Source organism: Branchiostoma lanceolatum, chromosome 9 (assembly GCF_035083965.1).
Source record: "Branchiostoma lanceolatum isolate klBraLanc5 chromosome 9, klBraLanc5.hap2, whole genome shotgun sequence".
In the NCBI taxonomy this organism is placed as follows: domain Eukaryota; kingdom Metazoa; phylum Chordata; class Leptocardii; order Amphioxiformes; family Branchiostomatidae; genus Branchiostoma; species Branchiostoma lanceolatum.
Window position 1 is genome coordinate 6,493,790 of NC_089730.1, and position 12,679 is coordinate 6,506,468.

The window sequence follows — 12,679 nt, forward strand, 5'->3', positions numbered from 1 at the left end:
GTGTCAACATGGACCGGACAATGCTCAATGTGAACATGGTTTGAATTTACAATAAAGTCTTCCAAGTCAGTCAACTGAATCTTTGGTACTAGCGATGATCAGTCTCTTTCTTATTCCTTGACCACACTTGAGAAAATATAGCCTGCTTATGATACCTTAAACCAAGCAGTCTTGAAGCCTCAGTATGGCCTGAAAATGTTCAGCACCTCGAAAACTACATTCTGAAGTTCTCTCTTTCTCTGGAGCCCTGCTGTCAAGAAACTACCATACTAAAAAAAGACTAACATCTATGGGCCTACTCTGAATGACAACCATTTCTTAGCCAAATGTCAATTATATTTAAATTGGTCCAGGAGTATTGTGGCATGTGACCAGTAGATATTAGATCAAATTGTTGCCTTCTTTGATGGTATGATTTGATAAAAGCCTGGTGTTTAGTGCATGAAATGCATGATACTGGCTGGCTCTTTTTTTTAATTTCTGCTTCAAATTCTGAGAAAAAGATTTTATTCTTATTATTGCACACTCTTTATTTTATAAACTAAACCCTGGTTTCAATTTTGTGCTAGAGCTACAATCTTTAAAGTTCGTTGCATGGTTTGCAGTGGGTCTTTTTTTAGATAAAAGCCTTGCATGTGATTTAGATCTCTGCATCTCTAACTGCTAAAGTCTTTACATGAGTCTGGCTTTTGCAGTAAATGCTTACTAATAGTGAGTATTTAAGTTCAAAACACTCTGTAGGAGAAGTGTCTGCATGGCTTGTGTGGTGCCACTAATCCCAGTGTAACCAATGACCAATCTATGCAATTATACAGAGAGGACAAGAAAAAGTTAGCGGACAACTCGCCTAAAACCAACCACGACACTGTGGACGGTCGCGGCCGCTCGCAAAGTCGCGGGGGTGACAGGACTCGCGGTCGCTCCCCGCTCGATCAAAGGGCCCAGCAGGAGAGACAATCGCGTAGGGACCGCCCCCGCCGGCGGCCTCCGAGTAACATACCCGAGGAATTCCAGAGGAACAATCCGGTTAGGTCCAGCCGGCAGTCTTCGCGTGACGGCCGTGATGGCAGCCTGCCTCCCGACGGCCGCGCAGGCCCCCGTCACCCACGGATGGACGGGAACCGCAGGAACCGCGACTCCAGCGCGGACGGTGGGATGGGGCCTCGGAGGAGAGACAGAAGTAGTTCTGATGCGAGGAACGACCCCGCGGGAAAGAGGAGCAGGAGGGATATCGGCAGGACGCCGGACGACGACCAGCGGAAACGCCGCCGCCGCCGCCAGCCCAACGACCAAGACACGGACGTCACAGACAGTGGCATAGACACGTTACAAGGCAGAAGACGTCACAAAAGACGGTTAATATTGACCCATTATTTTGACTTCCTGCCCTGTTTAGCCACATCTTGACCTTCCACCTAGTCGGATTTTTCATTTCCTAGAGAGGCACACTAAGTCCACGTAGTCCCTCTTGAAAAATCTGACAGAAACAGTTCAAGATGGCCATGTTTTCATCTTAAAGATGAGGTCGTCATAACTCCACATTCTTAGTTTTGACAGATTGCACTGTTTACATAATTTTAGTTACAATAAAAAGATTTCAAATCCTAGCTGATAAAGGTAGTGTTTCGGGGTCTTCCATATGTACTTCTCAACAAACCTTTCAAAAAGGGCAACCCTAACATTCATTAGACATATACATTGTGTTGTTGGTGACCTCTGACCCTTGTGTGGTGTTCCGATCCATTTGACTCCACTGTTTGTTGAAAGTGTCATGTTACATGTTGTTCCAAGTTGTTAACAATGTTTTAAAGAATGATTATTGTAAGTTGCAAAAACTTCTTAAAGTAAGTTATGAGAATGAAAAAGTAAGAGATACATTGCAGCAAACATATTTGTAAGAAATGTCCTTTCGTTAGATTTTTTACTCCTCATTTAATACAGGTGTGTTTGAATTTTTTGTCTATGACAGTGAGTTTTCATGTCTTTTGTTTCTTTCTGTCTGCAGGGATGGTGATGAGAGAGATGAGTTTGGTAAGTCCATGCAGACAGATGAGCATGGTGATAGGAGAGGCGCTAAGGATGGTGGTAATGGGACGCTTCTTTTTCCACGCTTTTTGTTGCCTCATTCCTTCCTTCCCTCCATCTGTCTTCTAGATGTCCTTCTTAGCTACGAGGTCCTATCTCTGACATATCTCCTTTGTTTTCTCACTCAATATATCTCTCCATCTGTCTTCTAGATGTCCTTCTTAGCTACGTGGTCCTATCTCTGACATATCTCCTTTGTTTTCTCACTCAATCCATCTCTCCATCTGTCTTCTAGATGTCCTTCTTAGCTACGTGGTCCTACATGTATCTCTGACATATCTTCTTTCTTTCCTTACTCAATCCGTCCTTCGCTCTGTCTTCAAGACATTCTCCTTAGCTGTGAGGTCCTATCTCTTAGTTATCTCCTTTTTTTCCTTACTCCCTCCTTCCCTTGCTGTCTTTCAGACGTCTTCCTTAGCCGTGTGGTCCTATCTCTTAGTTATCTCCTTCGTTTCTTCACACAATCCTTCCCTCGCTCTGTCTTCTAGACGTCCTTCTTAGCTGCGTGGTCCTATCTCTTAGTTATCTTCTTTCTTTCCTTACCCCCTCCTTCCCTCGCTGTCTTTCAGACGTCTTCCTTAGCAATGCGGTCCTATCTCCTTTTTTTCCTTACTCCCTCCTTCTCTTACTCTGTCTTCTAGATATCCTTCTTAGCAGTGTGGTCCTATCTCTTAGTTATCTCCTTTGTTTCCTCACTCGCTCCTTCCCTCACTCTGTCTTCTAGACCTCCTTACATGTAGCTGTGTGGTCCTATAACATCTTGCCCTTTCTTGTGGCTTTTGTTGCAGTGCTAGGGTGTAAAACTGGCACATTTAGAATTTAGATGCTTCAGTTGTGTTTCTTGTATAGCTGATTTGCTGTGTGTAGTTTTTGTGACTGAAAATAAAATAGGATATTTTCTTCTTTAGATGTCATTGTGACACATTCATCAATACATGATAGATTTGAGTTGGGGCTGTTCAGTTTTTTAACTGTGCCAGTATTAGCGTGTCACAGTATGTCCTGTTGGTGTCCAGTTTTTGTCCATGGTGCTGATTCGCTCTCACAACAGGAACAACATGATTTACTCTCATCTCGGCCAATGGCATGTCTTTTGTCAGCACCTTTGCTCGACATGTTTAAGACCTTTTTAGCGACGGCTCAGGGGCAAGCCTAACAGTGTATTATTCTAAATGTGTATGCTGTCTGGCTCTATGACAGATGGAGAAAAAGCAGAGCATGAAGAGGAATACGGGGAACCCAAACCGATGGTGCCTTATAGTTCCATGTTCATCTTCTCCACCACTAATCCGTAAGTCCATTCAAATTGGGTTTCTTCCATGTAACAGTGTAATAAACATGATTTTCTTACTTGCTTGCCTATGTGAAGTCCTGGTTTCTCCTACTCTCCAAGCAGAGGAGGGGTTCCGGCTGGTTTTTGACGTGTTTTAGGTGTTTTTGTCGGGCTTTCTACTTCGGCATGTTTCGTTTTTTTTCTACAAACCCTGCAAACTCTACAAACATGACAAAGTAGAAAGCCTTACAAAAATGCCTAAGAACATGTCAAATTCCAGCCAGAACCCATCCTCTGCTTGGAAAGTAGGTTTCTCTAGTCTCAAGTCAAGCATGATTTAGGATTATCATAAGTTTAAGTTGCAAATACAATCAAATCTGTCAAGGTAGAGACCACTCAAGGGACTCTTTCATTCTTTTTTAGTGATAAACAGTTTGTTTAACACTGTCTTTAACACAAATTTCAGTGCTGCCTCATTCTATCAAACTCTTGTTTATTTCACCTTTTAACCAAGATGCTCCTTTTTTGTCCATAGCGTCCGTCTTGCTGCCCATTGGATCATCAACCTGCGCTTCTTCGATCCCGCGATCATGTTCGTTATCGTCTGCAGCAGTATCACACTAGCAGCCGAGGATCCTGTCAATAAAGTCTCACAGAGAAACGATGTAAGTACTAATTTTTGATTAGATTTCGTTAAGAATAATGTTTTGATCAAATCTATACCACTAGATTACAATATGAAAATATCAGGAAAAGTATCTGAAATGTTTAATTTTCAAATTGTAATCCAGTGGTATAGGTTGCATTGAAATATCGTTCTTTAATTCCTGGATGACTAATGTTCACAAATGGTGGGCAAATGCTAATCAATAGTCAATGTGCACTCTGGACTAGAAGCAACTTCATATTTCCCTTACTGTAAATGCTATGGATGTCATATTGGATGTTTAGGTAGCTTTAGAAAAGGTGAATACAATGGAATGTGAGTTATGCTAATGAGGAACCAAGTTGCATAATTACCATTACACATAATTTTGTAGAATCTTACTAATATTGCTAATGATATTTCTGTTGTATAAAAAAATGGGTGGTGGGAGAACCTTCTGAAAATGAAAACATTGATAAATTATTAATGTTATGAAAAGTCATAAATGTTATGAAAATTGGAAAGATACAAGTCATTGTTCATTTATTAGAATAGTATCTTTCTTCTTCTGTTGCAGATCCTGAAATATTTTGACTACATTTTCACTGGGATATTCACCTTTGAGATGACTATCAAGGTATGGAAACAAGCAAACCACTAAGTATCATCTCTGAACAAAGTTGTAACTGAAATGTGTAACTTCCATTAAACTTAATCTGAATTATGTACCCTGGTGGAATTGTGTTTAGTACTATATAGTAGATGTTATATCCCAAACACTGCAAGAAGGCACTCTGATTCATTCTGCTGAACAGTAAAGATTATGCTTAGACTATTTATTTCCTTAATCAAATCTTAATTGCCTGCTCTGATTGGTTGTTCCTCAGTTGATTGACATGGGAGTGGTGTTACACAAGGGTGCTTACTTTAGGGACCTGTGGAACTTTCTGGATGCTGTTGTTGTAACAGGAGCTTTGGTCGCCTTTGCATACGGGTAAGACCGCATCAGTTGTTGTCTCAGCTTCTTAGTTTAGTTGGTAAAGAAACAGAATAATAATTGAATTGTGATGAAATTTGATATGTGTTGCTATCCTGAAGATGCACATTGCTTGTGGGCCTCTTTGATACCACAGAAAAGCTTCCAGTTTTTAACCTGAGATCTGTTTGTGTCCTTGGTGCTGATTTGCTCTCACTGCAATAACATCATGATTCACTTCAATCTGGACCAATGAAAATTGGGATAAGACACACACATTCTCATGTGACATTTGAACCAATCAGAAAAGATCTCTCTTCTACCACTGATTTCACATGGGTGTAGTTTGTGGCCTTGGTGCTGATTTGCTCTCCTCACAGTAATGACTACATGATTTACATAAATCTTGACCAATGGTATGTGAATGAATGAATGGTTTATCTAACTTCAAGAAAGAACATTGCAAGCACAACTTCGTCATTTCTGACAATCCATAGACAACACATCATAAGAATTGTTTAAAAACCGTACAGCCTTGAAGTATGATATAATACATATTCACAATTGTTACTAGGCTTCAAAACGTATTGTGGTATGAAATATTTCATTATCATTGAATTTAAAACTAAATCATTTACATCAAACCTTTATATACCTTTGCCCAAGGCTATTGAAAGGATGATCCTGTCAGCAGTAGAGAAATTTGCACTGCTGACAGGATGATCCTGTCAGCAGTAGAATGAATTGTACTACTGACAGCTAATTTCTGTGTTTATTTGGAGTTGTTTTATCTTTTAATGTTGTTTGATTTCCAGTGGGGAAGGAGGAGGAGGAAATCTGAACACTATCAAAACACTTCGGGTGTTGAGAGTGCTCAGACCGCTGAAATCTATAAAGAGACTGCCGAAACTCAAGGTAACTTTGACATGCATAATTCTAAGCTTTTCTTGGATCGTATAATGTTCTTTGATGTGGGGGTTAACTAATGTAATGTACAATGAACAGCGGATTATGACTTAACGTCCCATCCTAATAAGGACTGCTGCCCTGTCCGGTGGCATGCAAGTTGGGTGAGCAACAATGACCGGTATTCAAACTCTTAACCTCTTGGTGCAGGTTGCTCACCTCTTAAGTACAGTAGATTCCGCCCATTGATATATTAACAGTACTGATTTGTCAGTGGATTTTATGCAGATGAACGGAATAGTCCATTAAACAGCCACCAGCTGGAGCAGAAATGGAACACTGAAGTCTCGGCCGCCTTCTTCAGTGTTTGTAAACATACAGAGATCATATTTCTCGGGCCTGTCCCGGTGATTGCTGTGTTGACATGCCGGTGTTCTGTAAATTCCGGGCCGGTCGGGGCGGTCCGGGGCGTGGCCTAAAAATTACGAAGGCCCACAAGTACAAAGTGCACCAACCAAGGCTACTGTATCGATCTACCTTAGTGTCTTACAGTAATGCTGACAACGAAGTGTACATTAGAGTGATATTGTACAAAGTAGGTTAAAGATATCAAAGTAGATATCCTATAATAGCAACTGGTTCATTTCCTTATATCAGGCGTAGTATTTGTGATAAACTACTACATTTTATGTTCATTTTCAATATATTGCATTTCAACAATTTTCTCATGTGTCACAAACTGTTTAAACCTACGGGACAAAATGAGCGGCACTGACAGAGGGAGAAGGGGGGCTCGTAGTGGTTATGGATGACACAGGAATTCATTGAAAGAAACACACGCACACAGTGTGTTTCTTTCTATGAATATGATGTTGATGTCCAGCACAGGTCCGCCCATGTGACCCTAAATGACTTCCGGCGGACTAGCAGCATGACACAAATGCTCAACGACCTGCAGTGGCGCCTTCTCTCTGAAAGGAGGAGGAACGCCCGCCTCACCTTCTTTTACAAACTAGTTAACAACCATATCAACATAGACACCGACAGGTTACTCAAACCAGCTCAGGGGCGCATCCGAGGGAGCCACCACCTCAAGTTTCACACTATCTACGCAAAAACCGACACATACAAACACTCCTTCTTTCCCCGTACTATCCCCCACTATCCTCCAGGCTGGAGGCCTGCCCGCCTTAGCCCAGGACCTCAACTCCCCCCCTACTTTGCCCCTGAAGGGGAAAAAAGGAAAGTGACCTCGAACAAGTTTAGCTCAAATGAACTCAATGAACAGATGAGCTAATCTTCCACTGGTCGTACCAGAGAAGACAGACGCTATGTACAGTATTTACAGGTTCATTGTACCGGGGAAATTCCCCTAGCTCTTTTCGACAAGCACGATGAACAGTGGACCACGGTCCTAAGGACTGCGACCCTTTCCGGTAGCGTGCATGTCGGGTGAGCGACACAGCCGGGATCGAACCCGGGGCTTCTAGTTCCAGAGGCAAGATCGCTAACCACTGGACTACGCACGCTACCTTTGGGCTATTTGGGGGTATCGAAATGTAGATGTTGATGTGATGTTGACCAAAGGACTTTCCGCCCCTCTCCAGGCTGTGTTTGACTGTGTGATCCACTCCATCAAGAACGTCATCAACATCCTGATTGTTTACATGCTGTTCCAATTCATCTTCGCCGTGGTGGCCGTGCAGCTCTACAAGGGCAAGTTTTACTACTGCACCGACGCCTCCAAGAACAAGGAGGAATCCTGCCAGTGAGTCTTGGACACTTTCACTCTCTCTTTCTTACCTCCGTGTATAGATAGAGATAATCACTCTGGATAAAGATAAATGACAAGCTATTTTGACCTCTGTGTATAGAGATTTTTTTGGCGACGCCTCAGGGGCGAGCCTAACAGTATAGTTTACCCCCGTCTTACAAGAATTCCCAGAATTGTACAGGTTTGTTTTTCGTTTTGTCTTTATATATAGGCACATTGTATATGTCATATTTATCCCTATACCAAATTTCAGGTCATTTTGTTTCAAAACCAAGGCACAATAGCCCAAAATATACATTTTTGGTCTAAAAATGGCCAAAAATGCTACAAAATTGAGTCTGAGCAGAATTTGAGATGTCTCCATATATGTACTTGTTCAAAATACATTTAAGTACATGAGTGCCAAATTTGGTGCTTTTAGAGAAATTTGCACAATTTTTTCAGCTATGCCACTTGACTATGTTAGTTAGTTTGCTTGTTTCTTTGTTTGTTTGCTTGTGTGTCCATAGTTATGTGAATGCTGCCTAACTCTGTAACCAATGAGGAATTGGGTGCCAAACGGCTACTTCAGTGTACTAAAGGTTAAGAAAATCTTTTGGTTTTTTTTCCTTTTCAGGGGTTATTATTTAGAATATAATGACGACGAAGTCAACGTGCAACCCAGGGAGTGGAAGCGAAGAGACTTCCATTATGACAATGTGTTTTGGGCCCTCCTAACACTCTTCACTGTCACTACTGGGGAAGGATGGCCAGCGTGAGTACATCAACGTTACTTTTTAAAACTCTAGTCTTGCTGAGCTCGACAATTGTCAGTTTGCACATGCTTGTTCTGAATGCTAGCCCTGACAATTGTCGGGTTGAGGGTATTTCTAGAATGCGTACATGGTCCCGCGCGGTTGTTGCAAAGCGAAGTAACTATAAATGAGCAATATGAAACAAATTTGTTTCAAAGGTGCCTGGGCACTTCAGCATTGGTTTTTTTTTGCTCTGGAAATTCAGCAGGACAAGGGTTAACAGACAACACATAAATTCCGGGCAAACCTGTAATTTTCCTCTACTATTTTTAACAGCAATGTTAATATCTATGAATATGACAAAAATGGTGATACCAGTTATGTACTAGGTAACAATGATTGGTACCCAGGGACTAGGTCAATTCTTAAAAATTCTGCACAGAATTCTGCAATAGGTGCAGATTTCTGCAGGCAGACACAGAATTCTGCACAGATTTTTGTGGCCAGCATCACACAGCAGAAAAATAGCTTGCCCAATGAGTCTACAAGCTCTTATAATATATTAAAGGCATTTTTTGCAGGTTTCCTCTTTCTCTATGCCAGTCTTTAGAAGGCCGACTAGTATGGGTAGGACATCGTGCCCCATCCAAAGTCAATTTTAAGCAAACAAAAATGCCTGACTCAGAATGTGGCAATACAAGACTTGACCAAAGATCATTGACAGAGTCAGTCTGGCTTTTTAGTTGATAAGTATACGCTGTCTTGCATTGAGCCACTACGGTTGATTCCGCTACAGACTTGAGACATGGGAAACGCTGTTTGAAACGTCTGACTGTTTCAAAATTTTATCCAGTTGCTTGAATAACTGTCTCTTGGTAGATTACCAGAGTGTAAAATTATTTCCTGTTGTCCCCTGTAGGATCTTGCAGTGGTCCATGGACTCCACCACGGAAAACACCGGACCATCTCCAGGCTACCGTAAAGAGATGGCTATCTACTACGTGGTCTACTTCGTTGTGTTCCCGTTTTTCTTTGTCAACATTTTTGTGGCCTTGATCATCATCACCTTCCAAGAGGAAGGTGAAAAGCAGGCGCTAGAATCCGGCATTCTAGACAAAAACGAGGTAAAAATGTTTTAAAACTTGTTCGTATTATAGTTTATTTAGAATTATACAACTTCATACCACTACAGTCGCAGCCCAAAGGCTGAATTGATGTTGTCACAGACAATACAATATCCAAAATGTATACAATGTAACTGCTAGCAATTTTATAAAAAAGGATTTTATGCTTGGTAATCTTTGTTTTACCTAGTTTTATAAAACCATTGAACTTTTAGTTCTTCTTTAATGGAGTTTCTTAGCCACTGCTTTCTTTGAAAGACCAGTTGGCTAATTTTGTATTTTTCAGCTCTTCTTCATACATTAACGCTTTTAGGATCTGTTTGCTCTTTTTGTAACCCTTAACATTTTCCACCAGTAACAAGTATTTTTGGCGACGCCTCAGGGGCTAGCCTAATAGTCTATCCTTTTTTTGCCTATTTTCAGAGAAGCTGTGTATAGACTTTGCCATGAATGCCAAGCCCATGACCAAATATATGTCATTTTGGGGCAACACCTCAGGGTCTAGCCTAATAGTATATCCTTTTTGTGCCAAGCCTATGACCAGATATAGGTTGTATTTTTTGGCGATGCTTCAGGAGCTAGTCTAATAGTATATCCTTTTTTGCCTATTTGCAGAGAAACTGTATAGACTTTGCCATGAATTCCAAGGCTAGGACCAGATATAAGTTGTATTTTTGGCGACACCTCAGGGAATAGCCTAATTGTGTATCCTTTTTTGCCTATTTGCAGAGAAACTGTATAGACTTTGCCATGAATGCCAAGCCTATGACCAGATATATGCCCGAGAACAAGAAGTCCTTCCAGTTCAAGATGTGGAAGTTCGTGGTCTCCCCGGCGTTCGAATACTTCATCATGGCCATGATCGCGCTGAACACAGTCGCCTTGATGTGCAAGGTAGGCTGGTCTGAACAAACTTTGATAAAGTTTGCGGCTGCAAAGCTACCTTAACAACGTTTTTGGTTTTTGAACGGGTTTTGAAGGATCAAAGCAAACAAGCTGGGAGGATAGTGGAAAATTAAGGGGGTGTCCTTCCAAATTTTACCCCCCCCCCCTCCCCCTTTTTTGTGGTGTATTGTGGAGTTTGAGAAAAGTTTATATGAAAATGGGGCATTCTAATGCTCCTTGAGTGTGAAATTTGGTCTCTGTTCACCTGTGGACTGGTATGGTAAATGATGATCATGGTAAATATTAATTTTTGATTATATTCAGTATCTGCTCTCAATCAGAGCTCTTCTTGTATTTTCAAATGCAAGATTATTTTCACAGGGAAGTGATCAGAGGAGCCAACCAGAAGTTGAAAAATTAATGAATGAAAGACCTTTATTGTACATTTGTCCTTAAACAAGCTAAGTACAGGTCATTGTGATAAGCAAAGGAATACATACAGTTAATGTTACTAAACAATGTGTTCTAACATATTATTATTCCCTTATTCTACAGCATTACAAGCAGACGGCAGACTGGGACCAAATCCTCAACTACTTCAATATCGCCTTCACCTCCTTATTTGGAATGGAGTGTATCTTGAAGATGATAGGATTTGGGCCAAGGGTATGTATAGATACATTTTTTGCGTTTTCTTTTTCAATGCAAGGCCATATTTGACCACTTCTTGCTGCAAAATTATGACATGCAAATTTGCGTTTAATTTGCATTTCTACTGTTCAAAAGAATTGTTTCGACCTCAAACTTCAAATGCCTCAAAAACCTCCATTTCGCTCCTGGGAAATTAAGTCCCTGCGAGAATGAATATAACTTAATTGCACAACAATTGTACAAGGTACAAAGTATGGCTGGTACATAACTACAGTTCTATAAATATATATCTAAGGGCTAATCTACATAATACAAGAGTGTATCACTCTTTATGTATAATGACGTAATTATGTACTCTTTATGTATAAATAAATTCACAGTACTGTGTTCAAGGTTTAAGATGAGCATTGCCTGAACATTTCTCAAAGTGTATGTAAACTGAAAGATGCAAAGAAATGGTATGGTGTAGTGTATACCGCATCCAATTAGTTTTTTTTCATATGCCATCATTTTTCAGTGTCTCAGACATGTATGTATGCCAATTGGATGACACTACTCTTATCGGTACTGAAATGCCATCCATTGATAACAATCATTATCACATTCCTCTGAAAAATGAGAGTTTCATGTTATCCATTCTATCCATAGGTTCTCAATTACTACATTAATGAAGACTTGACTAAGATGAGTAGCAAACAAAGATGTATTTAATATTTTAGACCTCTTAACACTGAAAGCCATGATATAGAAACTATATTGACTGAATTGTGAAAGTTTCCTGGTGAGCCTAACACTATTCAATTGTTGTCTAGGTGCATGTTTACTCCTCTCTTGTATACTTGTGATTTGCCACTAAGACACTGTTTTTGCTCTTGACAGAATTACTTTCGCGATGCATGGAACGTGTTCGACTTCATCACGGTAGTCGGTAGCGTAACCGACATTCTCGTGTCCAACTTTGGGGTAAGTCCGACCTCAACTTACGCGTCTTTTTTCTCTCCACAGCATTTTAATGTGTTGTCATTTCTTCTTCATAGCATTTACATAATGTTAACAAAACTCCAATACTTTGAATTCAGATTACATGTACCTTCAAAACCTACAATATGACAACATCTATTGTATGATCTTATACTTTAAAATCCCCAACTATTCAAAGCAGAATGCAGGTCAACTACATATTTTTGTGCAAAACAATCATTCTTTTCAAGTGATATTTTCAAGTATTCTCTTCTTTACCACTCTACATGCTTTGATAACACTGTCTTTTATATCTATAGTGTAATGTGATAACCATATTATTACCTTTTTCGAACTGTGTGTTTGAAAGACGTTTACAGAATACTCCATAGACATTCAATATAACTGGCATTTGGAAAGCTGTATTTTTAATACGGATATAGATAATTTGTATCATGATTGTTGTGACGTATGAAGGAGATCTTACCTGACTGATGGAAGGTATTGCTGTGACAGTGGTTGTTCCAGGTCTTGTATCCACAGTTGTTGCCTGTTGTGAATGTGACTAATGAATGTTTAACATGTTCTTTAACTGTTGTTAACCTGTGTCCTGATCACGCCGTCTAGGGAGACTTTGCGGTAGGTGATTCCGAGGAGAACCCTAC

General features: G+C 40.4%; 1 protein-coding gene across 13 annotated transcripts in view; it reads left to right on the top strand.

Moving 5' to 3' along the window:
* LOC136442212 (probable voltage-dependent N-type calcium channel subunit alpha-1B) overlaps window positions 1–12,679 on the top strand; it is a 152,241-nt gene that overhangs the window by 108,110 nt on the left and 31,452 nt on the right. For 10 of the 13 annotated variants that reach the window (XM_066438955.1, XM_066438965.1, XM_066438966.1 and 7 more), the window contains 14 exons: window positions 816–1,355; window positions 2,006–2,085; window positions 3,286–3,376; window positions 3,894–4,023; window positions 4,582–4,641; window positions 4,892–4,998; window positions 5,796–5,895; window positions 7,494–7,654; window positions 8,277–8,414; window positions 9,314–9,518; window positions 10,248–10,412; window positions 10,959–11,069; window positions 11,934–12,017; window positions 12,642–12,653. In XM_066438955.1, the coding sequence (XP_066295052.1) occupies window positions 816–1,355; window positions 2,006–2,085; window positions 3,286–3,376; window positions 3,894–4,023; window positions 4,582–4,641; window positions 4,892–4,998; window positions 5,796–5,895; window positions 7,494–7,654; window positions 8,277–8,414; window positions 9,314–9,518; window positions 10,248–10,412; window positions 10,959–11,069; window positions 11,934–12,017; window positions 12,642–12,653 (1,984 nt within the window). The remainder of the gene's footprint in view (window positions 1–815; window positions 1,356–2,005; window positions 2,086–3,285; window positions 3,377–3,893; window positions 4,024–4,581; window positions 4,642–4,891; window positions 4,999–5,795; window positions 5,896–7,493; window positions 7,655–8,276; window positions 8,415–9,313; window positions 9,519–10,247; window positions 10,413–10,958; window positions 11,070–11,933; window positions 12,018–12,641; window positions 12,654–12,679) is intronic. The other 3 variants (XM_066438961.1, XM_066438963.1, XM_066438964.1) reach the window with 3 other exon arrangements.